The 26,701-nt window shown below is 37.3% G+C and overlaps 1 protein-coding gene across 1 annotated transcript in view; it reads left to right on the top strand.

Moving 5' to 3' along the window:
- The window catches only part of ZNF804B (zinc finger protein 804B), a 234,442-nt gene that overhangs the window by 181,418 nt on the left and 26,323 nt on the right, over positions 1 to 26,701 (top strand). The window contains exon 2 of the mRNA XM_065669244.1: positions 22,445 to 22,588. Within this exon, the coding sequence (XP_065525316.1) occupies positions 22,445 to 22,588 (144 nt within the window). The remainder of the gene's footprint in view (positions 1 to 22,444; positions 22,589 to 26,701) is intronic.

Below are 26,701 nucleotides of genomic sequence, written 5' to 3'. Positions count from 1 at the left end.
TTTCTTTTTTTTCCCTTTCTTTTTCTGAAATTAAAGCCTTTTTTATTGCCGTCTTTGGATCAAGTTGATCTTCATGTAATTATGCAATAGAAAATACAGTCCTACAGCTACAAAAGTCCTGTAATGCTCAATCAGAAGTCAGTGTAATGCTCAATCCATTGATGCAGGGGAGAAGTGGACTGCACTGTCAGCAGCTTTGGTGAATTCTCCTTGTATCTTTCACATATGTTTTTACAATTAAGTCTACTTTACTGCATTTGTGAACCAGAAAGTGGAACAGGGTCTTCACAGAGCAAACCCAAACTGCATGCCATTTTTGTAGTCTGCTGCTGAAAATGTGCTTGCATTTACACAAAGTTAACCCACTTTGACTAAAGAGTATTTAAGTACAAAAATTAGGGCACAAGAGTAAGGAAGTGCTCTGGAGTATCCTCTGAAGAACTGTCCCAGTCACATTGCAGTGGCAGAATATTTCTGGTGTGGCATCATCTTGAAGGAAAAATGAGAGCTCATGAGAAAGGTAGAAAAAATCCTGCTTGAAAGTGCCAAGATCACAATGGATTACATTAAAAAGCATGAAAACATTCAGAAGTTTAATGAAATGACTGGGTCAGTAACAGTCCATTTCTTTCGTCCTTCCGGCACATTTCATTCACTCCCTTTTTAAAAATAGACTATTTGTATTCTCTCCAGGTTCAGTAATTCTCTAGCTATTTTATCCACGAATTACAAGGCCAGGTTGGACAGAGCCTTAGGTGGCATGGTTTAGTGGGAGGTGTCCCTGCCCATGGCAGGGGGGTTGGAACTAGATGATCTGAAGGTCCTTTCCAACCCTAACTATTCTATGATTCTGTGTTGCCTAACGGTACTTTTTTTTCCCCCAGGATGTTGCATTTACCCTTTTTTTGTTCCCAGTAGAGCTTTATACATTGAATTTTTGTTCTTGCCTCTTGGTATTCATTTGTGGTGTTTTACATAACCTCTCAAATGTTCTATGAATGTTTACATGTAATATTTCTATAGCTAATATAAATGAGTCTTAGGCCTAGCAAATTAGCACAGCTAATGAATAATTATAAAAGCTAGCTAGAGTAGTAGTTGCCATAGACCACAGAAAGGCTCAGACAACAGGTTTGTCAGTGTTTAATGCCCTTTCAGGAATCAGTTTGCAAATCCTGAAGCCAGTGCTACCTTGCAGCTTGCAAGGCTGAATTCTTACTATATGCTCCTGTTGAAGCCACAGGATGAAGATGTCTTTAGCTTCTCTGGCAGTTTTTGACTCCATAGGATGGAATGCTTGCTTTTGGTCAGAGGTTCTAGGAAGTAGATGTTACTTTTATTCAGATCACAGCCATATAAAGTTAGAGAGCACTAGAGATAGCACGTCTAGTGTTGGAGGGAACTCTATTTTCTTAACATTTTGTATTTTCAAAAATAGAGCCTTCTTTTTGTGTTGCATTTATGAAAAAAAGAGAAATCCTTTTGGAATTTAGTTGAACAAAATATTTAACACTGAGTGAGAACAAAATCTAAAAACAAAACAAAACACAAAACAACCCAAAAAACCCACACCACCTTATTTCTTATTATAAAGGAAAAGTTGATAATGTCATTTGCAGCAGTCTCACAGTCAAGGTGGCTAAGACTTCAGTGGCCCATGTAGATTCTTAAGGAGGAATGAATAGAAAATCGATTTTATCTAGGCTATCGTACATAGTAACTGAAAATCACCTACCTAAAGTGCAAGCACTATTTTCATTTCTGCAGTGCTTGCAAGTATTCATAGGGAAAATTGCAGGTATGCTGTGCAATTATATCACACACATTGAACTCTGGCATCCCCCAGACAGTCCAACAGACCTTTAGGAAATGTCAGCAGAAACTATAATTTGTGAAAAGTCCATTCTGTTCTTTTAACCAAAATACTCTGTGGTTAGGTTGTAGCTACACAAACAAATTTATCCTTACAGACAAATTCTGAAGAGTCTCTTTCTAATACCATTTACTTTATTCTGATAGCACATTTCAAACCCCTACTCCCCCTGTATTAACAAGAGGAGATCCGGATTATTTCACTTACGGTGAAAAAAAACTTTCAGAAGCAGGTTTTCATATTATTTGAGCACTGATGGGGTCACACTGGCCACTCTCCTTTTAATCTAGTACAAAAGAGAATTACATGTGGTGGACCAGCTGCAGAATAAAGTGTTGTCCCCCAGTCATTGTTCGGTTGACAGTTCCATCATCCCCAAGGAGAAGGGCTGTCAAGGAACATCCTCCCTGTGAAGAGATGCTTGGTCTTTATTGATGTTGGAAAATTCAAAGTAATAAATTACCTGAAAAATAGGATTAAAAAAAGAATATTTTTGTCTCTGTTCAGTCAACATTAACAAGACAGTGCAAGAAAAAGTTTTTACTAACATGCTGGGGGTACAAGCTCCCCCAGCCTAACTGAAAAGAGATTTTGAAGTTATCAAAGCTTGGGAGTCAAGACAGTTCAGCTGAACTTTCTCTGCTGGTCCAGTTCCTCAGCTGACAGGACATTAGATACAGTTGTCCTTATCAGCATGTAAGGTAAAAGTTACTGCATGAATGGGATATAGGATCTAAAGCAGACTGATGCTCTTACAAAGTAGTACTAAACACATAGCAGGTAGCACTGGATGTATGTGGGCAGCAGAACAAAACTCCCAACACTCGACTGACTGTAATAGGAGAGCCTAGATAGTGCACACTTAAGACACCCATCCTTAGGTGTTTTAGACAAAAAATGAATACCTTTCTAAATGCCTGCACTAATGACTACACGCTTGTGCTCAGCATGACTATCTTGTTAAAGTAATTTTCTGTTACTTGGGTGCATGCAATGCTTGGAGCAAACTTGGTGCATGCAATGTAAGGAGCAAGCATCCTTACAGTGCCTTCTGCCTCACTGCTCTTAGGAAAAGTTTTCTTGGAGCTAGAAATGAGAATACTCTCCAGGATAATGGAAAGCTGAGCGCAGAAATGTTCTATGAGTACCGAAGGTCAGCATCTGTTTTCTAGCTTTTCTTACTCTGGTATTGAATCTGTAGTTGGATCTGTTTTGTGCCTAAACTGAGCAAGCTAGTGTAACTGTGTGAGCTTACTGCTGTGTACACGCAGTAGGGGACTACAGTCTGATAATGTACTATAGTATGTGTCTCTGTGGCCTCAGATAAATTTGAGGATACAGTTCAAAGCTAATAATGTCATTTTATTGGTGTATTTTTTTTTATAGGTACATGCTTCTTGTTAGAGCTATATCAACTCTATGCCATATCACCTACCCGTGGTAGGTATGATACATCATTGTTTACATCCCTAAATATTCTATGATTCTACATCAGAATTTACCCTGTGCAAAAGGATAGCTAGTGGAAGTCCATTCCTATACCAAGGACAAAATTAGTGCTATACTAGCAATCAAATGACTGCTACAGCCCTGAGAAAGCATTGCACAGATGAACAGGAAACTTTTTAAAAACCCAACAAATTCTCTTTTACTGTAGGTTAGTGCTGTATATAGCGTATATAAGAAAGATGCAGACCTATTGGCGTGAGTCCAGAAGAGGGCCATGGAGATGATCAGAGGCTGGAGCACCTTTGAAGACAGGCTGAGAGAGCTGGGCTTGTTCAGCCTGGAGAAGTGAAGGCTCTGGGAAGACCTTAGAGCAGCTTCCAGTGCCTAAAAAAGGCCCACAAGAAGTCTGGAGAGGGACTTTTTAAAGGGACATGTAGTGATAGGACAAAGAGGTCATGGCTTTAAACTGACAGAGGGGAGATTTAGATGATTAACTATTAGGAAAAAATTCTTCACTCTGAGGGTGGTGAGATAGTGGAACAGGTTGGCCAGAGAAGCTGTGGCTGCCCCATCCCTGGAAGTGTTCAGGTCCAGGCTGGAGGGTTCTTTGGAGAAACCATGGTCTAGTGGAGAATGCCCCTGTCCATGGCAAGGGGGTTGGGACTAGACAATCTCTAAGGTACCTTCCAACCCAAACCATTCTATGCTATAGCATATTTAACGTATACTAACTGTGTATACGGTAAAGCAAAATAAGAGGACAGGAAGCATTATTTGATTAATGAGGATTCTGTCTCTAAACCATTCTTTGTTGTGAATCACTTCAAAATGCACCTGGCAGTATAAATTTCTTCACTTCCTCCAAGCCAGATTGCCAGTTTTGGACTGCAGACAAGCTCCTGCCCATACCAAGCCAAAGAGTACTCCTCCATACAAACATCCTGTGCTGGGAAGATTAAACCCCATAGGAAAATTTTCTGAACATTTCTAAATATACCGTCTCTCTTCCTATTCTTCTCTGCCAAACCAAATTACTAATATTTGCCCTATGTAAAGACTCCAATAGCATTACTGTTAGGAACTCAGCAGCTCTGAGACTGAAAATCCACATGATAAATCCAATAAAAAAGCACAGAAGAGCAAAAAGGAGGAAATTATTCTAATACACTTCAAATACATGAGCATGCAAATGTCATGCAGTTACAGGGAGATGGACAAGATGGCCTAGACTATATGTCTTTTCTTCTCTATCAAGTATTGTTACGGTTCTATAATTAGATCGAACAAAGTCATGCTTTCTTCAGCCTGCAAATGGTGCCAAGTCTTATCAGTATGGAAAGGCAGGACATTTAAACCACTCGAGCAGGTGAAGACACAGTCACTGATACTATTTTCCTGAGTGCTGATAACAGCTGTTCAGCTAATCCAGTTCATAGACTGCTTTGCTGTATTGTGATGATATTTGCACCCCTGGAAAACAGCCACATGCAATTGAAATGATGCTTGATAATGTTTCTGTACCAGTTCTGCTTCAATTGACCAGACTGCAGTGTTATCAAAATGTTCAGTTTATAGAACCTAATCTATTTGGTGTCTCCTTGATGGAAAAGAAAATCAGTTTTTAAAAATGGTGACCTTAATGTGTAAGTTACACATGACACTTTCCTTGAATGCAAGAGGGAGCATATTCACTTTGGGTGCTCACTTTCTTTTCACTGCTATTGTAAAGCTATAGGTTGCTAATGGACTGTCCATTCACAGAAGAGAAGGCTTCGTGGTGATCCCATAGAAGCCTTTCAATATCTGAAGGGGGCATACAAAGATACCAGAGAGGGACTCTTCATCAGGGACTGTAGCAATAGGACAATAAGGGTAATGGGTTTAAACTTAAACAGGGGAAGTTCAGGTTAGACATAAGGAAGAAGTTTGTTACTGTGAGGGTTGTGAGGCACTGGAACAGGTTACCCAAAGTGGTAAATGTTCCATCCCTGTCAGTGTTCAAGGACAGTTTGAACAGAGCCTTGGGCGACATGGTCTAGCATGAGGCGTCCTTGCCCATGGCAGGGGGTTTGGAACTGGATGATCTTAAGGTCCTTTCCAACCCAAATCATTCTACGATTCTATGATTCTATCCAAAACACTAGAGCAGAGACAGCCACACACAGAACCCGTGCTTGAGGCCTGGATTTTATGTCTAGTATAGACAAAGAAAACAAAACAGCAAACAAACAAACAAAAATAATCCCACCAAAAAAAACACCACATCACCTCAAACTCAGCTATTTTAAGTTTCTCATCTCTGCGCTGCAGTTAATTTCTTTTACCTTAAGATTGACAAATCTCTTGTATGAGACGTCCTGGCTTGACATGATTTGACTACATACACTCTTGTATCACAGCAATGATTACGCTGTACTTAAAACACAAGGTTTCAGAATATTATAAGAACATATCATCATCTTTTGGGGTCCTAGAGTCCGACCAAACCCACAAGCCCTTGACAACTCTGGAGACTAGAAGACACAAGTATTATTTGAATGAAAACAAGATGAATGGAAACACAGGGATTCACTGCTTTGTATGAGAGTACTAACTCAGAATTCCCATCTGCTTGTTTTTCTATAGCTTGCAAACAAAGGGAAAAATAAGCTTAAATTCCACTTAAGACTCTGGCACAATCAAATAATATGCAGCCCTTGCCCTTCCTCCGGTAACTTTGAAAACCTTCATAACTTGCACATTGACACTCACTGTAAGTGGAATTCATCCTAGTGCAGAGTGCTAGTCAAGCTCCTAATTTTTGCCCAAGGAAGAGCAGAGAATTAGAAGCAGGTTTTCTATGCAGAGTAGAATTTCATTCAAAATTAGATGCTAGTGTCATATCATTACATTTTAGGGCCATACAACTAATTTTCAAATGCAGGATCTGAGGAGAAATGAGGTAGCTTTAGAAAATATCTTGGTGAGCAATTATTGTTAAAAGAAAAAAAGACTTTTTGTTCAAAATGTGATAAATTTGTGGGCAGGAGCTTCTGAATAAAGTAATATATTAAATGGGCTGGGTTTATGCCTGTTGTATGAATATCTTGTTTGTTCTGTCACTTTAGTTTTCCATTATTTTATTGTATCCTGACTCCTTTCTTCTTTATGTGAAATATAAGCATGACATTAATTTCATTGTCCTATTCTGCATGCAAGCATGTATTACATTTTCAAATGAAGAAGTGGTAAGGAGAAGCAAATTCAGTAAGAGAGTTTATTATGCATGCATAACCAAGCAAGTGCTTGTTTTAGAACAGTACATCTTGAACAGTTGCGATAAGGATTGCCAGGATTTAAGTATGAATTTAATGAATAGAAAAATTTAAAAGTAACTGCTGAAGTAATTACTTCAGTTCATTGACCTCTGCATGTTTTATGTAGAGTAGCACCGCAAATTGTGGTATTCATCATTAAACTGAGTTAAAATCTGAAAGAGAGGAACAAGAGACAAATGTGGGTATTATTAAAACTTGTAACTTGTCATAAACTCTCATTATTGTAAGTAGCCTCCTGTTTTATGGCATCTTCAGTAAAAATTGAAAGAAGTGCAAAAAGATGTTTTTCAGCAATAACTGTAAAAGCAAAAGTCTTGAGAACTCAAATTTTGTACATTCAAACTAATCTAAAATACTTGTTCCCATAAAATCTGCACTTTGTTGTAAATTCCAAGATATTAATACTATGCATGAAGTGAACCATACGTTTACTTGAAGTGATTTGTGAAAATGCAGCTCATTAGCAGAGCCAACTTGGTAGCAGAGAAAATAGTAACACTATTTCTCCTTATGGCATAGTATAGTGTTGCAACATTATTTAGACTTAATGGTGCACACTTCGGTTTCTTTTAAAGTAACACTTACGTATCTGAGCTCTGGTTTTAGTTCATAATGCAGGTGGCTTATTCTCAGTGACATAATGCTATACAAAGGATAGTAATGTACAAATTAATCATAAAATTTTTAATGTAGAAACTTGAATATGTACTGGAGTATTGTGTACCTTGAAATAGCAGCAGCCATTTCAAAGAATATATATTTATATGTTTTATCACAATTATGTTTAGATACATATATAACAATATCATATATTAGTTTTAAATATAATTATGCTGATACAATAATTATGATATTGTATTTACCATATTGCATTAATATCAGCATTAATGATATATGTGGCATCATCTTTTTATTATATTATTGTACTAATATTGTACTAAGTATAATAAGGTATGTAATCTATACATTAGATGAAATTATAGTATAGTTTCATAGTTATACTACAATATGCTGGGGTTACTTTTTCACCTAGGTAAGGAGTATGAAGTTTTTCATTCTGTCATGTACATGGTTGTATTTTCCCTTTCCTCATTTCCTCCAGTGCCTTCTCATTTTTTTCCTCTATTTTCTAACCAACTTAATCTTCTTTGTCATATTTTTCCATGTTTTCTAGATTTCTTCCGTCACTAAAATTATTGAAGATGTAGCCATGCAGTTCACTGGGCTAAGGCTAGAACATGAGCTACTATTTCTGTCACAACCCCAAACCTGCAGGCATGTCATCTCACTGCTTGCTTTCAATTTTCCATAGTGCTGGAAGTACATAGCATTGTACTGAGCTCATCTGTCCACATAGCATTTCAAAATAGATGCGAATAAACACAGTGCCATGTTCCCAACTTGATCAAAAAATTCACCTTGTGTAGGCAATACATGAAAAAGGAGACAACAACTTTGTGAGGAGTTGCTTAGCTGTTTAACTTCAGGAAGGCGTCCAAATCCCTCAAGGAAGGATACATAAAACTCCTTTTTTTTTTTTTCTCTTGGTGTTTCCTAACAGTGCCTCATTCAATATGCTGGATTTATGCTATGCTCACAATAGGCAGCTCTGACAACTAATTCGGCTATGCAGGTTCCAGGATACAAAAAGGCACATGCAAGTTCAGTGCTGCAAAGTTGAGTATGGTGAGACCAAAGTCCCAGCATTGAATTCAGTGCTTAATTCAGTCAGGCTTCAGAATGATGCTTTGGATATTAAATATAAGTCTATGCAACTATATGACAAGTAGGCTAGGAGATGAAGACTAAGATGACCATATAAATCACATATACACATAGTTGCTGCTTTTTTTTCTTCTTCTTTTTTTTTTTTTTTTTTCTCCCCTCTATAAAGCCAGTGCAGTATTTCTGGCAAAACTTGTCATGGTTCTTCTACTAGAACAGAATAGGTCATTTTGGATATACAAAAATATCTGGAACTGAATTCATAACTGGAATTTACTATGTAGAGGTCACTGAATATGGTTAAGTGTCCAGCATTTAAGATCTGTTCCTTTCAAATGGGGAAAAAGGTTTGCAGAATAAGCAGGAACTGCCAGTGTGAAGTTTGACTCTCACCTGCTCACCCCTGCAATGATGCAAATGAAGAGCTGATTGTTGTTAAATCACTATAGACTTGCTTTCAGAATTTTCTCGTCATAATCTAGTGAATGAAGTCAAATCTTCCACTTTAGTAATTTCATAACTCATAGTACAGTACTTGTATTAAAAAGGGAGGAGAAAGTCTCTAAACACAGGCAATGAGATCTGACAAAGGTATTATTCCCTGAACATTTCTATGATGCAGTTGTGTTATTCCCCCTATGTCTGGGGCATGATTGTGAATACTTGCACTACTGAGAATGCACATCCTGTCAGATAGCTATTGATATTAGTGTGAGCCAGCTGAGAAGAATCCAGCTTCACATTGACACATCAAATCTTTTAAGGGCCAATTTTCTGTTGGGTTTTCCTGGCAGTATATTGACAGTGTAACAGAAAGCTGCTCAGGGATGAAAGTTAAGTGCAGTAGACCAAGATCACTGGTGATGGAAATGCAACAGAGTAAGTTGCTTTAAACCAAAATGTAAGCAGTGAAGTGTCAATGAGATGTGTACAAAAAAATGAGGTTTAGAGACAGATGCAGTGGAAAAATTGTGCAGAAGGAGTAATTAACAGAGGAACACCATATAAAATAGCTCCGCTAAGCTTCTTAATATACTGGCCCCTGGGCTTTCTCGTGCTGTAGCCATTCACTAGACGACTATGCTGCTGCTAGAATCCTAGAATCATATAATATGTCAAGTTACAAGAGACCAATAAGGATCATAAAGTCCAACTCCATGCTCCTTTCAGAGCTACCTAAAACTAAACCATATGACTAAAAATGTCATGAAAAATTACTGTTTGTTTGCTTCTGCTTTCATATGTACACTTATATAACCAAATATTATTCTAGTGAAGCCAGCAGCAAGCCAGTGAAATGATAAGAAGGTTTTTTGCATGTTGTATTTTATTCAAAAACAGGCAGTTTACTATGTAGGTTTTAAATACCGTGAGGAAATGTCTCATCATTAATTCATTGAATTGTCTATTTTAATTAGATCAAGAGTTAGAGAGCTCACACAGTTGTATTCATATTAATTAAGTTACCTAATAAGATTGTGCACCATTTTATAACACAAGTGGTAGTGCTAGCAGGTTATCTAAAATCAAAGTTAAGAAGTTCTTCTGTTCACTTATGTACCATTAAAATCATTAAACATTCAATGCAAAATCACAGTTCAAAACTAAAGAAGAATTCAGAGAGCCCATAATGGATAAAATTAAGTCAGATTTCAGCAGACTCACTCTTTAAGAAACATGGCACAGTAAGGCAGGAGATTTAATGATGGTACTATATGAGTTGAGAACTCCCCATTTGTTTTTATAAGAGGTGATGGTGAAGCCAGAAATATTCTTTCAACTTGAGAGATGCCAGCCTAGCTCATTTTTCTGAAATCAAGAACCAATAATGTTGCCCTATGTTCAGTAAATTCACGGGATTAATTGACACCCCAGGAGGCCTCGTGAAACAACATCAAGCTGTACTCAGCCACTTGAGCTGTTTTCTCAGGAAGCCTCAGGTCTCCACAGCAGCACTAGAAGTGCTCATTACATCTGGGTAATGTATTCGCAACCAAGTACTTGTGACACAATTAGCTGTATGCTGTACAGCTTATTCTTTGGAGGGGACATGAGGATCATCTCTTATTTGTTCCAAAAAATATCTATTTAAGATCTTTTGTGCTCCAGACACCGACATATTTATTCTACATTACATGTTGTATTCTACAATGCTATTCATAATAGCAACAATCATATATGGTGAATTCAAGAGCACAATAGATTTTTGCTTCCACAGACCATATTAATCTGCTACTGGAAATATCACAGCAGAAAACAGTCTTTGATTATAAACAAGTATTCTTTTCCTTTTCCACCTCTTGTTTTGTTTTTTTTTTTTTTCAAATCTGCCTCTGCAAGAGTGTGCTCACCCTCCCTTTTAATAATTTTAATAATCTCAGGAAGTTCCCTGGATCTAAATTTTATCTTCTGTTTGTTTTGTTTTTCCCCCTTATTGTGCTTGTTATTGCTAGATTTTTTGCTGCCATTAGAATCAGTAGCAAAATTCCACTGACTCCAGCCATGCTGGACTCTGCTAAACCCCAGGCTGGAGATGGAGATGGCTGCATCTCTGGTTTGTTTATGCCCAGTTTCTTGGGAAGGATGTGGTAAAGTGGCATCAAGGTTTCTCTACTCTCTCATGAGGGCCAGGAATTTGCACCAATGATATATTGTGACTAGAATGTCTTCCTTTTCTATGAATAATAATTAAACACACTGCAGACTCACAGCTGATTAATTAGCATCACTGCTGATTGTACAGCCTGGTAAACATACCAGGTAGGTAGGACCAGGCTTCTGTCTCTGCCATGGATTGTAAGTTGAAGGAAAGAGGAGACCAGAAAAAAAGACATAGGAGAGGTGTGAACAAAGCCACATATTCATGCAGGATCAGCTGTAAGTAGAGCAAGATACCAAAGGCTGAAAGGATTTTGCAGCATGTCCCTGCAGTTGATGTACTCTGAGCATGGAAACTGAAGAAAAACACTTGGCACTGAAATCACATTCACCTACAGCAGTGCTCAGCATTGCTGCTGAGCCATCACTTCTTGAGTGTCTCCACTCATTTCACTAACGTATTCATTCGTTTCTGCTGAGGAGACCTCCTCATGCTGAGAATATAACTAGCACTTTATCTTGAAAACTAGCACTTTATCTCTCCTAAAGGAAGGGTGGAAATGAAGATGTGAGGCAAGAATGTAGACATTGCATAGAGTTTTTGGAGTAGTCAACATTAATTAAATTTTACATTTGAAGGTGCTGGACAGAGACTGAGATTCCTTCAGTCAATAATTGTTTTCTACAGTTATCCATCAAGTATTCATGTTAATTCTTTAGATACGTTAGTTACTATTGTCTTTTGATTCTGGACATATTCCTGACTTCCGTTTATCACAGAGAAGTAATTTTGAGGAGCAGTTGTTTACCTTTGGGTACAGAGGTTACTACCAGGCAATTATTTGTGCATAACTCTTGAGTGTGAGTTTTACTTTGGAAATTGCCATAATGGTGCCATTAATCTGCAAGTTGAGTGCCCAGTTGTATTTAGAAATTAAATTACTTCTAATAGCCAGGTTTGCTGCAGGGTGGTTTTAAAGCCGTAAGCATTTAGCTGAGGAAGAGCTAGACAAAAGTATTCCTTCCTTCCACCCTTCAAACCTTCTATCCTTTCTCCCTTCCACCTTTCGTTTAACTCTCTCCTTTCCTATCATCCTCCCTCTCTCTCCCCCATGCTTTTTTTTTTTTTTTTCAATCAGAATGCAAATATTATACTTCCATTTGGCAGATGAATTAAAGAGATTTTTCTGGTTTAGTTCAGATCAGTGGACTTGCAGCATGTATGAAACTGCAGTTAATAAAAAGTGTATATAATGTTGCAACTCACATGAATGAATTTGGGGAGGGACAGAGGAAGAGGAATATATATGTGTGTAAGTAACCTTCCTTTTTCCATTTGGAATTAGAGAGCAAATTGGGATTCTTTCTTTTCACTTGGATAACCTCAAGTGTTAAGGAAAGCCAAAGCTTTAATAAATCAATGGTTTTGGCTTCTGGTGGAAAAAAATATATGCATGAAAAACTAATGTGCAGAAATACCTTGGTTTCTGCCTAAAAACATGTCATTAAATGCTGCACAATGCAATGACGAGGAAGTATTTTATGGGGAGTTTTTAAGAGAAGGTGGACAGTATAGATATAATTAAAATTTATGATTAATCCTTACCGTGTAAGACATTTTTCTGTGGTAGGTTGCAAATATATTTAAGATAAAATAAACCCACCAGTCAGGATTTACTAAAAGTGTATTAATATTTTATCATAAAATTAACAATTACTCTCTTTTTGCTATGAGCAAGAGAAACCCACCGATATTAGACATTATATTACATCATATATGATATTGAATTAGTTTACATGAACTAGCTTTAATATTTTTGAACATATTATTAATATTATTAGCTGGTTTTATTATTGGTTTACGCAAAGAAAGTCAAACAATAGTAAAAGAGAAAGAATGTAAATCTTTAATGTTATTGGTATTAAATACTACAAAAAGCTATCTGATATGATTAGTCTGTATTTTATGAAAAAAGCACTTAATCAAAAAAGGTTCTAGCAACCACAGATGAGTTGTTTGATAACTATTCATGTGCTCATAACAAATGCTATATTTTCCTACACAGTTGCTGCATGATCAATATCATTATTGTAAAGTGCTTTTAGCCAACTGAGATAAGAAATACAGTGCATATAAGTTAAATTATGCTGTGTTCTATAGAAGAAGGTTTTAGGTTAAAATGTACAAAGATCTTAAATTATGTCAAGTAGGTTTCATCAGAAAAGAGGTGTCACACAAAGAAATACAGCATCACACAGTTGATTAAATGCAGTGCTGGGATATGTATTGCTCTCCAAAAATTACAATTGTAAAAATGAGAATAGTGAGAGATAAATGGAGGACTAACTCTTCAGATTAATTGATAATAAATACCTCACTCATCAGAAAAGAGGTAAAAGAAAGGATCACTTGAGAGGAGGAGAGAGAAGGTAGTATGAAATAGTGAACAAATTCAAGGAATTGACTTTAAATAGAAAGCAGACAATAATGTCACAATGAAATTCACTGAAGGGCTCAGATTTGTGCTGGGAAGCAGGATTATAAAGAAAAAGTGAGCGATGTATCTTTTTTCTTATTCTGCATAACAGGAAGAGTTCTGTCCAACTTAGAAGAAAACATTTTATTATATCTACATTTAAAGATAGTCATATCAAAATACTATTTCACTGAACCCTTAGCAGGGTATCTAAATTTACAGTAGTCACACTAGTCCATGTATCTGCAGAGTAGCTAGAAACATTCTGAGATCCTCTAAAATTCCTATCTTTCAAGTCTTACCCATGAGGCTCTTAGAATTTTATGTTAAATGCCTAGAATATAACCCTAACAGTATTAAAACCATGCTCATTTCCACTGTTATGCCAGAAATTGTTTCAACCTTTATAATTTTGTCACAACCTTGACAGTTCTGATGTCTTTTGTGTTCTCAGGTTGTCCTTGAGTCATATCCTCTTGTCTTTTGGGGGCTGTTGCTCTAGTTACAGAATGACAACAATTTTCTTTTTTGGGTTTTTTTTTTTTTGTTTTTTTTTTTTGTTATAGCTGTGTTAGTATTTAGAAATTGTTATTTAATTACTTCCTACCTAGGAAATACTTTCAGAATAAGTAAAATGCTAATCATAACACTAATATAGAACACAGATTAGTGATGAAGCTCAGAGATAAAAAACAGGCAGTATTAAATATCATTAAGCAGGTTTAGTATAACTGTAGATTTTCCTAAATCTTCAAATCAAGTCTAGTTTTCTATTACTATAGTCAACCAAACCACATCATACATTCCCCTTCCTAAATGTATCACACTCAATCTTAAAATGACATCTGCTACTTCACTGTGCAGGTTCTTCATACGTCTGTTCCACTGTTGATGAGAAACCTTCTAGATGCCAGCCTAAATATGGTAGAAGTTTTATGCACCATTTGGTTTTAACGCTTGAGTATACTTCTCCGTCTCTTTAGGAAAATCTGCATTTGCTGTGTTCAAATCTTTTACATATATACACCTTTTTTTTTCTTTTTTTTTTTTTTTTTTACATCTGCATCTCAGTAGTTGGTCAATACGTAGGAGCAGATTCTTCATCATCTTCTGTTTTAACCAATGGCACTGACTCAGGCGCAGGACCTTTCACTTTGCCTTGTTGAATCTCATGATGTTCACGTGGGCCCACTTCTTGAGCTTGTCCAATTCCTTCTGGATGGCATCCTGTCCCTCAGGTGTGTCAGCTGCACTGCTCAGCGTGGTGTTGCTGACGGTGCACTTGATCCCACTACATCATTGATGAAGATACCAAACAATACTGGTCCAAATACAGATGCCTGAGATACACCTTGCATCATCAATCTCCAGTCTATCCTTTCATTTTCTGAAATTGCTGATTAACTTTCTTCCCTATTTATGTTATTTCCATTCTAGTTCAAATATCCTCTTTGAGCTGGTTATTTACCCTATAACTCTTGGCACTATATGTCATTAAAGGCAGGTATTTTTATCACTTAAAAATATATATTTTGCTAATTACTTCCTTTAAGGTTTTTAAATATATCCATTTGCAATGAAAAATTATCTAAACTCCCAAATTCACTTTATTATATATTTCTCTTAAAATTAAACTGAACACATACAAGTTAGGTACCTAGTTATTTTTGAAAGTCAACTCTTGATCACATTTTCAGAAAATCTAATAGATGCAGCTGCTTAAGTTCCACCCATTTCTGAAAATGAGGGAAGAAATGTTAAATCACATTGAAATGTTTGAAAAATCCCCTCTATATCCACATCAAAGATTTTTAATAGTTACATGCTTCCTTTATAAAGTTGAAAAAGTGTTTAGAAAATCTCAAAGTACAAGTTCCTTTTAAAGTTACCAGAAGCAGCAAAGTGTCTTAGAAAATAAAGATTTGCTGAATATCTGAATATACCATCTAATGCTTTTCTTTGAATTCATATGTTCTGTAAGGCTGATTCTAGTCAGCACTGATGATTTTGATAATAAATAAATTAGGAATAGGTTTATGACTCCTTAAAGTTGTAGCTCGCTATCTGTCCCATTAGTTCTAGCAGGTTTGTATTCTGAAAGGCATGTAGGACCTGCTAAAAGCATTGCACTTCTCAGGTCTCAGCATTCTAGTAGCAAATGGAAGTGCCCGTAATTGAAAATGCTGCAATAATTGCCTAAGTGTGAAAAATACGATCTATTTATTTGCAGAAGTTAGGAGCTGTCCTCTATAAATCAGCTGAGAATGACAGTATTTACTGCTTTTGAAGAAGAGAAAAATCCTTTGGAATAGATAACTGTGTAATTCCTCACTGTAGATCCCACACTGGCAGAAACTGCATAAAGTTTTCAAGGTGGAGAATGGCAGAACAAGTGTGAGGTAACTGAAAACATTCTATACTGCTTGCTATTGCAGCTGTATAAAATTACTTGTTCTTTATTCTATCTCCACAGCTAACTTCCCTAATTCTTTATGTAAGATCACGATGTCTTCTCCAGGGAAAAAAAGGAGCACATTCAGGGAAAAGTTCATTAATTTAACCATCCTGATGTTCAGTAGCATATCCTAGTATCAGGACATTTGTGTGGTATTCAAGTTTCACACTGCACACAAGTACTTTGATTATTTATAAACATAGAATTATCTAGGTTGGAAAAAACCTTTAAGATCATCAAGTCCAACCATTACCCCAGGACTGCCAAGACCACCGCTAAACCATGTCACTTCCTTCATTCTACCACCTGCCCACTGTCGTGGTTTAAACCCAACCACAAACCTCTTTTACTCACTCCCCCCCTTCTTGCCCTCCCCCTGCTTCTGGAGGGACGGAGAGGAGAATCAAAAAGAATGCAACTCCCACGGGTTGAGATAAGAACAGCCCAGTAACTAAGGTATAACACAAATCACTACTGCTACCACCAATAAGAATAGTGCTAAAGGAAATAACAAGAGGAAAGAATACAACACCTCAACACCAGCCGACCAATAACTCACCCCACTCCCCCCAGCCAAGCACTGACCGATACCTCCTCCAACCCTGCAGTCCCTCTACCCCTTCCGGGTCACTCCAAGTTACATCCTGGGCATGACGTGCTGTGGTATGGAATACCTCTTTGGCTAACTTGGGTCAGGTGTCCTGTCTCTGCTTCCTCCCGGCCTCCCCTCCTCCCTGGCAGAGCATAAGGCTCAGAAAGTCCTTGGCCAGACCAAACATTCGAGCAGCAACTGAAAACATCGGCGTTATCACCACTGTTCCAAGGCCAAAAAATCAAAACACAGCACTGTACTAGCTCCTAAGAAGGAGAAAAATGACTGCTGCTGCTCAAAACCAGGACACCCACTGAGTTCTATAAATCTTTTAAAATCTTTCGCTGTAGCTGCGGAATATGTAAGTGCATAAAAAATATGTGCAGTTAACCCAAGAATTTGTGAGTGAGGAAAAGTGGTGAGGAAAACTGAGCATTCAAACCATCCATGGTGTCTCTATCCATCCATCCATGTGCAGGTTCTGACCACCCAGACATGTTCTATACCAGCCCAGTCAGTTCTGCAGATTTCCCTCAAAAAAACCTGTTATTTACAAGTGCTCATGTGAGTGATCCAAGGAAAACATGAATTACAGATTGAAATCTAGTTTGCCTAATTTACGTATATATCACACTTTTAAACCTCTTAATCCTACTGCCCTGATCAAGGTTCTCCCAAGTACATCTATCTTTCTCAAACTGTGGGAACCAAAACTGCCTCAAAAACTACATCCACACTTTGATCTGCTCCAACAAGCAGGCCTAACCTCTCAGGCCCAGTGATGTAGAAAGACCTGTCAGCCATCCTGCATCACAGGGTACAGGTTATGTCCGTACTTGGCTTACTTAACTCTCCTCAGATCCGCGTGGTACCCTTGGTTATAATTGTTATATTTGGTTTTCTTTCACTTTGTCTGAAAAACTGTGAGTGCTGTGTTAAAGCACTGCATGGGTAGTTCTTTTGTGACATGGTGCCACATGTATTTTTATGGCATGCAATTTTTGCTTGCCTTGGGTAAGGCTATAAGATGGGGATGTCTGGGGGAGTGGTTTGGGGGTGGTTGGAATACTATACAGGGCATCGAGAGCCTGGTGAAGTCTCATCCTTGCTGTCTGTAGAGTATGGCCCCTGAACTGAATGTTATTCTAGAACTGCACTCATTTTTATCTCAAAGCGAACTGGCAAGTTTACTCTGAAATGAAAGCCTGAGAATGAACTATATGTACTGGGGATGATGGAGAGTTGGGTTCCATGAGCCAAGTTATTTGCTGGTAGATGTACCCATAGTATTTTACAGCTGACATTTCACCAATACTGAATCAAGTGGAAACATTACCCTCAGTATCTTACATATAACACTACTATTAACATGTCAGAATGTGATTTGCTTCAACTTTCATTGTTGCCTTTCATTTAATTTCTTTTCCACTCTAACCCTCTGGACCTTTTCCCTTGCATTTGTGTTTACTCAGCTATTCACAAACTAGTACTGGTGAATATGATTTCCTCCTCCAAAGTGCAGCACTTGACACACATCTTAAGTTTTATTTTGCTGATTTCAGACCATATCTCAAGACTGTTAATGGTAATTTTGAATCCTGTTCCTGGTCCCTAAAGCATTTGTATGCCCTATGCTGTTGATTAGTATCATTCATAGATTTCATACATAATCACAGTTCATTTTGTTATCTAAGTCACTAATGAAAGTGTACTTCAAATTCTTATAATTCTGCAGCTTATTCATGTGCTTATATTTGTCCTTGTTCTCCTTTGACCTCTAGTTTGAGAATCCCCAAGAGGCACCTCAGTAGTTGCATCAGTATTTAATACTTGCACTCTAATCTGGTTCACAGAATTATATTTAAGTTATCAAACTCTAACAACTCTGATTGCTTATGTCCCCAAAGGGGCAGTAGTGTGTCACTTAAGAGTGCTGCATTAATGTGAGATAGCTGTTCTGTCTCTAATTTTGTATTCCGATTGAGAAATAGGTGACCAAAAGTGGGAAAATGATGTTATATTTTTCCTGTGTTTTATTTGTAAGTGCAATGCATTTGCTTCCCTATATTTGTAGAAATCCATGGGTTTATAGAAAACTGCCTCTGAAAGTTTTACTGTACTAAGTGACCTACTTTTCACCTTAGTCCATTTGAACATAGCAGATATATTTGCTGTCATTTACGGAGGCAGGCAATATGGTATTGTTTTGTCTACATCAGCATACTTTAATGGCCATGCAGTCTATTTAATATCTCTTACAGACTCTGGATTTAATAAATGATTTCTAATTGACTAGGTGTCAGTGGCAACATTCTAGAAAACTCAGTTACACGGGATTTTTCATTGATTTTCCCTGTATTAGAAAATTAAATGTCAGATACCATTAATTGCATTTTTACAATGAGAAGCATACTGCAAAAGTAGCTGCTAAGTGAAAGTACTTTCAGCCTTACATGCAATAGAAGTATTCTTTTTAAATTAATCCAATATATAAACAATTATTACAGTTATGTGCCTCTGTGGGTCAAAATGATGTGAATTTAATTACAATCTATAATATGGAACCATTTTGCAGGCTTATACAGTCAGCATCCAGCAACATAGAGGGTGGTTAACCCATGATTTCTAGGAGTTCTTACCTATGATGACTGCATCATCCCTGACATCAGCTTGCACTTACTGTTGTCATTGGCTCAAATACAGAATTGCTAATTTATGCTGTTTTACAAATATACACGTTTACTCAGGCTATATGTCATTAGTAAATAGTGTATGATCCAGAACAAAGTTCATGAGACTGTGATACACATATTCATTACCATTGGTGGTCCCCAGGTCAAAATACATTGGCACATCTTTCCTGCTTTCATTTGTTTGCATTGGCATAGTCAGACGTTCACAATCACATATGTTTTCTACAGATGTAATTATACAGGTTTTGTTTCATGTGATCACGTTTATTGTACCAGAATTGACCACCAGTCTCTATAGTCCTAGAGAAATTATATTAGCAGTCTGGATGTGAAAATTAATTTAACTATGCACAATTCACTGTACTGGTAGTTCTTATGTCTTTGAAGGGAAAGAAAAATCCATGACCTTTCCAAAGTATGTGATGTAGCATTCAATTTCCCTGCATCTGATCGATAAGCAAGCAGGAAATTATATCTTTTGCCATGGCAGACAAGCATAATTAAGCAATAAGGCAATGGAGGTAGTTGTGATTATCTTAGGATGCACCTGGGAGCTGCCTTGTTGCTATTTAAAACATCTTTATGCTAAGAGAACTGTATTAATTTCTGCTGAGAAAGATAAAGTTGGCAGTTTAGAATGCTCACGAGCAGCAGTTTCAGTTGTGCTTCACAAGAGTAATATGGTGTCTTCACCCCAAACAATTAGGCTTCTCCTTCAGTGTAAGCAAAGATAGAGCAGGCTGTAAACATTTAATGGACAGTTCAGACCTGGGGAAAAAAAGAAAAAGGAATAACCAAAAAAACAGTTATGCTTGGGCAGGCTTATAGAGAAGTGCAAAACCTATATTTTTACCAGTTTAGAAATAAAATACGTTGTCCCCCAATGCTTGACTTCCAGTGAAGACATCTCTGCATAATTAATACTATTGCATCCACATTCTAATTTATGCATTTTAATTATACCAAAGGCCTGGTGAATAATTAATGCTAACAAAACAATGGGTCTGAAACATAAGATGAAAGGTATCACTTTTTAATAGGCTTTTTAGATTTAAATAACTAATGAAAGCTACTTAACTATTTGATTGCAAGAATATTTCCCCCAATCCAGTACTAACAACCATTATTGAGCAGCTTCTCAAGTGGAGAAATGCCAGCTCAGGCCACCTGTTTTCACAACTGGCTAATCTGAGTACACCACAGTATGCTAACCTACTGAGCCATGTGCATGCAGGGAAGAGATTTATTTGGATGTTTGCCCTGTGGGAGGGACTGACATGTCATTGGCATCATCTGTAAGATGTAAAATCAAAATTCCAGGCACAAAATTCCTCTTTGACCTCTTGTCTTCAAGCAGAACAGTTCATGCAAGTTTCATGGAGAGATTTAGAACTGAATATAAAGAAATACATTACAGAATTTATTTTCTCTGTGTTCAGCAATCTAAGAATTAAAGATGTAGGCCATGTTAGTAATTTAGAGTCTTGCAGTGGTTGATGGAGAGAGCACCTCTGGAGAGTTTGATCTCATACTAAAATAGGCTTTTGAAATAGATGGGATTAATAACCATTTGGCACTGGCTATCACTTTTCCATTTCTTACAGAGGAAGCTTGGATACTGTCCTAGACTATACACCTAACTTCTAGACAGTCTAGTTTAGGTGAAGTTGATCAATGTTGCCTCTAGAGCAGTGGCAGCCTCTAAACTACTCTGTGAGAAAAACCTCGCACTGACCTGAGGGCATAAAGTCCAAGCCAGAGCAGAAAGACTGGCAACACAGGGCTCTCCAAAGCTAATTGTGTCACACTGGCAACCAGCACCTCTGCTGCTTGGTCAAGTCTCAGGCTTGAAACATGTGACACTCATTAAGAAAGTCCTTTCATCCCTGAGAGGCTCAAAATGTGCGTTCATGTTGATCTGCTGTGCTCAAAGGCTTGCCTTGGCCCTGGAGTGTTTCTTGAAATAATGCTACACAGCATGATGTGCTAAGAGCACGGTGTCGTGGATGTTCAGTATGTTTTCGGTTTGGTGTACTCTGAGTGTACTTTTTGTCATGCAAAGGGTGCTGAAAGCATGTAGACAACAGACAACACTGACTACATAGCATGGAAAGTTTGGTGGCATAAAGTACCCATTTCTTCAGGTGAATAAAATGGTACAACAAATGATGAATTACTCCATTTCCTGGCAATATATTACGTAAACTCAAGTAATATCAACTTGTCAATATGAATATAAATGAATAGCTTCTAGCAACTTTTTGTTCATGTTTTCCATGTCAGAAGTTTACTCTTTAAACCCTAATGTAAAAAACTTAAGAAAGTTTTGTAATGATAACAGTATAATGAAGGATTTGTAAAAGAAATAAGATTGACAAAGGCTGCTGCCAATTTTGAATATGAGGCCCCTTATTTATGTGCATTATTTGGAGCTCAGTAACTTCTGGCTCCCGTGTTTTAAGTTTTCTCCTTTTACCTAAAATCATATATTGAAATTAAAGTACTTGAGTCTCCAGAGCACCCACCTGAGTCACCAGGGAGACGTGAAGGAGGACTATGTCGGAGCTAATTATGTTTTCCCTGTTTTCAGCTGTTTGCCTTAGCCTGGACATGAGCCAGTGTTCTTGTCAGTGGTTGTGATCTTTGCTGGGTAGGTGAGAGCTGCATGCAGTTTGGGTGGGCTGAATGGCATGTCCCCTCATGCAGATGTGGGGATGAGCCAGGGTGTCACAGAAAAGGCTTTTTCTGAGGTGGCTCTGCACGAGGGAAGTCCCAGCCAGCCATAGCCAGCTAATGCCTGGCCGTGCTGCGCATTTCATAGAAAGTAGAAAGCAGAACACAGAAGAAAATCTGCCTTAGTATCAGATTAAAACCAGTTTCTTTCTTCTGAGCAATAGTACCTGAAGGAGCAGACAGGCATTGGTTCAAACTGGGAGTGCTGTAACTGTTAACAGACTAACCTTGGTGACTCAATGTGTTCTTCACTGCTCAGCTTTCCTGCCCAGGAGCAGTGTCCTGACAGTATTCCTCTGCATCCCTTTCACTGTACTTGTCTTTCTGCAGTACCTACACAAGTAGTAAGAATAATTATTCAAGAAATTGGATTTTATTAAATCCAATTTAAGACCAAAATCTCCTTAGCATGTACAGGATGATCAAGCAGTCCTAGTCAGTCTATTAGTTTTAATGTGGATGACAAAGTAGCTGCTGAAGCACAAGCGCACGATCTCCAGCAAAGCGTCTCCCTCTCCTTCTGCCTTTGCAGGACTATGCTGAGAAGGAGAAAGCTGCAGCCAAGGCTCTGGAGGATGTGAAGGCTAACTTCTACTGTGAACTATGTGACAAGCAGTACCACAAACACCAGGAATTTGACAACCACATCAATTCTTACGACCACGCTCACAAGCAGGTAAACCTGACAGATGTCCATGCATGTTCAGCAGTCCACTTTCCTTTCTCATTGATTGTGGGAAGTTTCTAAATTCACTCCAGGATAATACAATTCATCATTTGATGTTTTCAACTTTAACATGCTATTTTTCATTAAAATGTAAAATATTCATTGTTTTAATCTTCACCACAATTTCTTTTAAGCCCTTCTGAATGAAAGATCTCCATCTGTATTTTTAGACACATGTTCAATACCAATATTCACACTGAATTTGATATATTTAAATGTGGAATTACTGGTAAACTAAAGGGAAGGGGAAGGATCACTTCCTCAAAATCCAGGTCCCTCTTTTGGATGCTGAGGGCATGTGACCATGTTGTTTCAAGCAGTTTGTGCTGTTTCAAGGGCAGAAGAACAGTTTATTTTTTTAAAAAAAGCATATTTTTCTTAAGTTGAAATCTATTTCTCAGCATGTTTCTTGGGGTGGAATAAGGTTTTCCTTGCATGAAGAACACAACATAAAATAATAGCTACTATTGAACAGCAAAGTACTGGATTCCTGAGAAAATATAGTACATGCTAATCATCTTTGGTTTATATGTGGTAGGTATATTCCACCCATATATGCCTATTAGCCTATCCTGCATCCTAGTTTTACTCTAATTTTAGCAAAAAAACGTATTTCAGTTGGCATTCTGGAAAGAAATGTAATTAATTCACATAATTCAGAATTCAAAGGGAATGGTTTCGAAGTTCAGGAATGAACAATTCTGAACATCTGATGTGAGAGGCCATATATGATAAGCTAACATGTAGGAAGTTAGAACATGTAACTAGATTCCATAGATGTATTCTTCTGTGTCTCTAGCAGTGCTTACATTGCACAGCTCAAGTTGTCACATATTGTGTGCATTCCAGTTGCCAGGGTATTAGTGTCTTCTCGGTGATCACACTTCTGGGTGCACGGGGGTCAGGAGCTACCTTACAAATATGTGAATCACCTAGAATTTGCAAGTATTTCTGAAAGAGGGTTAAACATAATAAATATTGAGTAAAACCAACAGTGAGAAAGGTAAAACTCCTTACTATCTCACTGCAAGCAGTCGTGTTGTCTTTTGCAGTACTACAGAGGATGTAAATCAGCCTGGAATTCTCTGCATGCATCTATCACAGCACTGCATTAACAAACTGCTGAGCATATGCTCACCCAACATGCTGAGCCATTCTGCTGAATTCAAGCATCCCAGATTCAGCTCTTTTAATGTGTATTAAGGAGACTCTTTTGGCCCATCACTCCCAAACCACAGCTAGATTCGTCTAATGTATTTATGCATTAAATCAAAAGCAATTCTTCACATCACCATTTCATTAACTAATCCATAAAAATTATTATAATAATGCAAAACAAATGCTTTTCCAGATCCTAAACATGTGACTCTAATCCCTATAAATCCTCATTTGCGGCACAATTAATTTTTTTCACCCTTCAGATGTTTTTTAACTCATCAGAAATGCATCTGAACTCAAATGGATCTGTTTGTGCCCTTCCCTCTTCACACAGTTCAACTGCAAGAGCAGTTTGTACAAAATAAAACAGCCTGCTTGATACACCTTCTATGACTGAGTTGTTGGGTGGGGAAGGTTTTGTCAGCTTTATGTCTTAAAAGGGAGTGTTTAAGCAATAAAATTCTTTTTAATTTTTAGGTAAATTTAGCGCTTTAAAAGCTGCCAGGCATAGTACCGGGAACTAAAATTCTATATGGAAATGCACGATGCACATAGAATATCAATTTGGCAGTACTAAGCTCACCCCATCCTGCCCTTTCAGATGTAGCTCAGAAGCTCAGCACAGGATTAGCTAGCTACCCTCCTGATGTGACAAGGTAATTCAGCCTCTTCTCCCTTCTCACTTCCTGACACCTCAGCCAAGTCTGGAACCAGCCCTAGTTTGCCTCTAGGAATAATGTGGATGTGCCCTTTTCTCTGACTTTTATAGTTAGAAGAGTCTCTATTCTTCTTACTTTTATCAGAATAATCTTCAAAAAAACCAAGTTAATTTATGGTTTTCTGTGAGTTTAATTAGCTTAGTTTCAAAATGTTTGTTCTGGGAGGGATAGTACCACCAGAAATGCTTTTTTCTTCTCTTTCTTCTAAGGTATATTTTCTGTTTCCCAGCAGAAATTTGAGGATACCTTTAGTTTATGCACAGAATGTTCTAAATATCATTCTTGTAATGGGTGTAAATTAAAATGAGAGACTCTTTACATTTCTGTAGCAATACATTGTAGCCCTCCCATGTGTGTTCCTATTTGGATGCTACTGCTTTAGAATTTGTACTAAAGTGGCAATGCAGTTTAGAGAAGATACAAAGGCAGAAAAAAGGATATTGCATGGAGTACTTTGTTGTAAGTCTTTTGTTTCTTTTTCAGAGGAAACAGATTTTATTCAAAGAATTTTGACTCTAATCTCGCAATATTGTGGTTTTATAAAATTATTTTTGTGATCCATTTCTTATCTATGATTTCAATCAATAGTTAAAGCAGGTAGTAGAGTCTTGGACCTAGCGGTTGGCACACCAGGCATTGCCTTCCACGTCCTCAGAGGACTGCAAAATGTTATGGTGGCAATCTGTCCTTGTTTGCATAAATGGCCTTTCTGCTGTGTTAGAAATATGCAGAGAGACTTTTTCTCTCTGCCTGCTACATACATTTGTACTTATATGTATAAAAATATTATGTAGGTGTGTGTACATATATACACATATATACATACAAAGTAAACAGTGACAGAACACCAGAGATCTCCCCTGCCTATGTCTTTGTAATCTTCTAACACTGTAATGATTCTGGAGGTATCTAACATATTTTTTTAGTAATATTGTCTGAGGATCAAGTAGCTTTTATTTCTTTGGTTGTCTTGACACCATTAGTCTTAATTAATGTTGCCAACATCTTTCCTGACACACTACTCTATACAGTTTTCCACATAATACATATTATTGGAAACTAATCTTTTTCAGTGCAAGGCTGGATAAAGTCAACTCAGAAAATCTGTTCGAGTGGAAGGCTGAGTACCTGAGTTCTCTGTTGTTAATCCTGATACTTGACAAGGCTGGGGCACCAATGTAGGTGACTTTCCTGGGACCTAAACTTTCATCACTCTACAGACCTGTGCGTAAATGTCTCATTGGCCCAGCACATACCAGATAACCCACTTGAAATCGACAGTTTTTTTGCTTTATGTTTTTTCTTTCCTGTGGGATCTGTGACTTTATAAAGTCCTGGAGAGCAGTTCACAGACAGTAGCACATTTGATAAAGCTGCAGTATCTCCCATCAAGCATCAAGGTGACCGATGCTTACTACTGCTTGCTCGCCATGTTCTCTGCAACAGAAGTTAATTGCATCACAACTGATTATGTTGGCTCTGTCAAACCTGTCTGAACACTGAAAATGACAAAGATCCTGGTGTGAATTTGTTAAAAAGTGATTAGTATATAGATAATATGATGGCTGCCTGAAAATTCAGTATTTGTGGATGTATGTTACATGCTAAGCTGAAAATAAAACAGAAATACAGATTCTTTTAACAGGGTTATTAAGTTACATTCATCTATAAAAGGAAACCAAACTTGAGCAGAGATCTTTATTTGGTTAATGTTATTAAATAGAATCTTTTAATACCTCCAGGTCATGCATAGCATTCATCTATTCAGTTAATGTCAAAGTAGTTGGAGCTCAATTTTTGTATAAATAATCCTTAGCAATCAGCAAGGCTTTTAGATGTCAGCAAAGGAGAAAATCACAAATCTGTTCCATGTACTGCAATACAATAAGTGTGATGATAATAATAGTAATAATAGAAACGAGCATTGAAGAAAAACAAGACTGTATTGCCATCTTGGGGTTTCTGATGACAAAACAGGTCTTTTAGTTTTGTTGTCGAAATTTAGCACTACAGTTAAATATATCACATTCTCTCCTATGAAAAAAAAATCTAAATTTTAGAAGGTGAACAGAAGTTTCAGTCAACACTAGTTCACATGCATGTACTAAGGATATATACTTAGTATTAAATAAAAAGTAAATAAAAAATAATAGAAATATATAACAATAAATAATAAATAATATAA

This window comes from Lathamus discolor, chromosome 2, assembly GCF_037157495.1.
Source record: "Lathamus discolor isolate bLatDis1 chromosome 2, bLatDis1.hap1, whole genome shotgun sequence".
NCBI lineage: Eukaryota > Metazoa > Chordata > Aves > Psittaciformes > Psittacidae > Lathamus > Lathamus discolor.
Note: the sequence above shows the minus strand (reverse complement) of the source record. Positions and strands in the feature narration are given on the sequence as shown.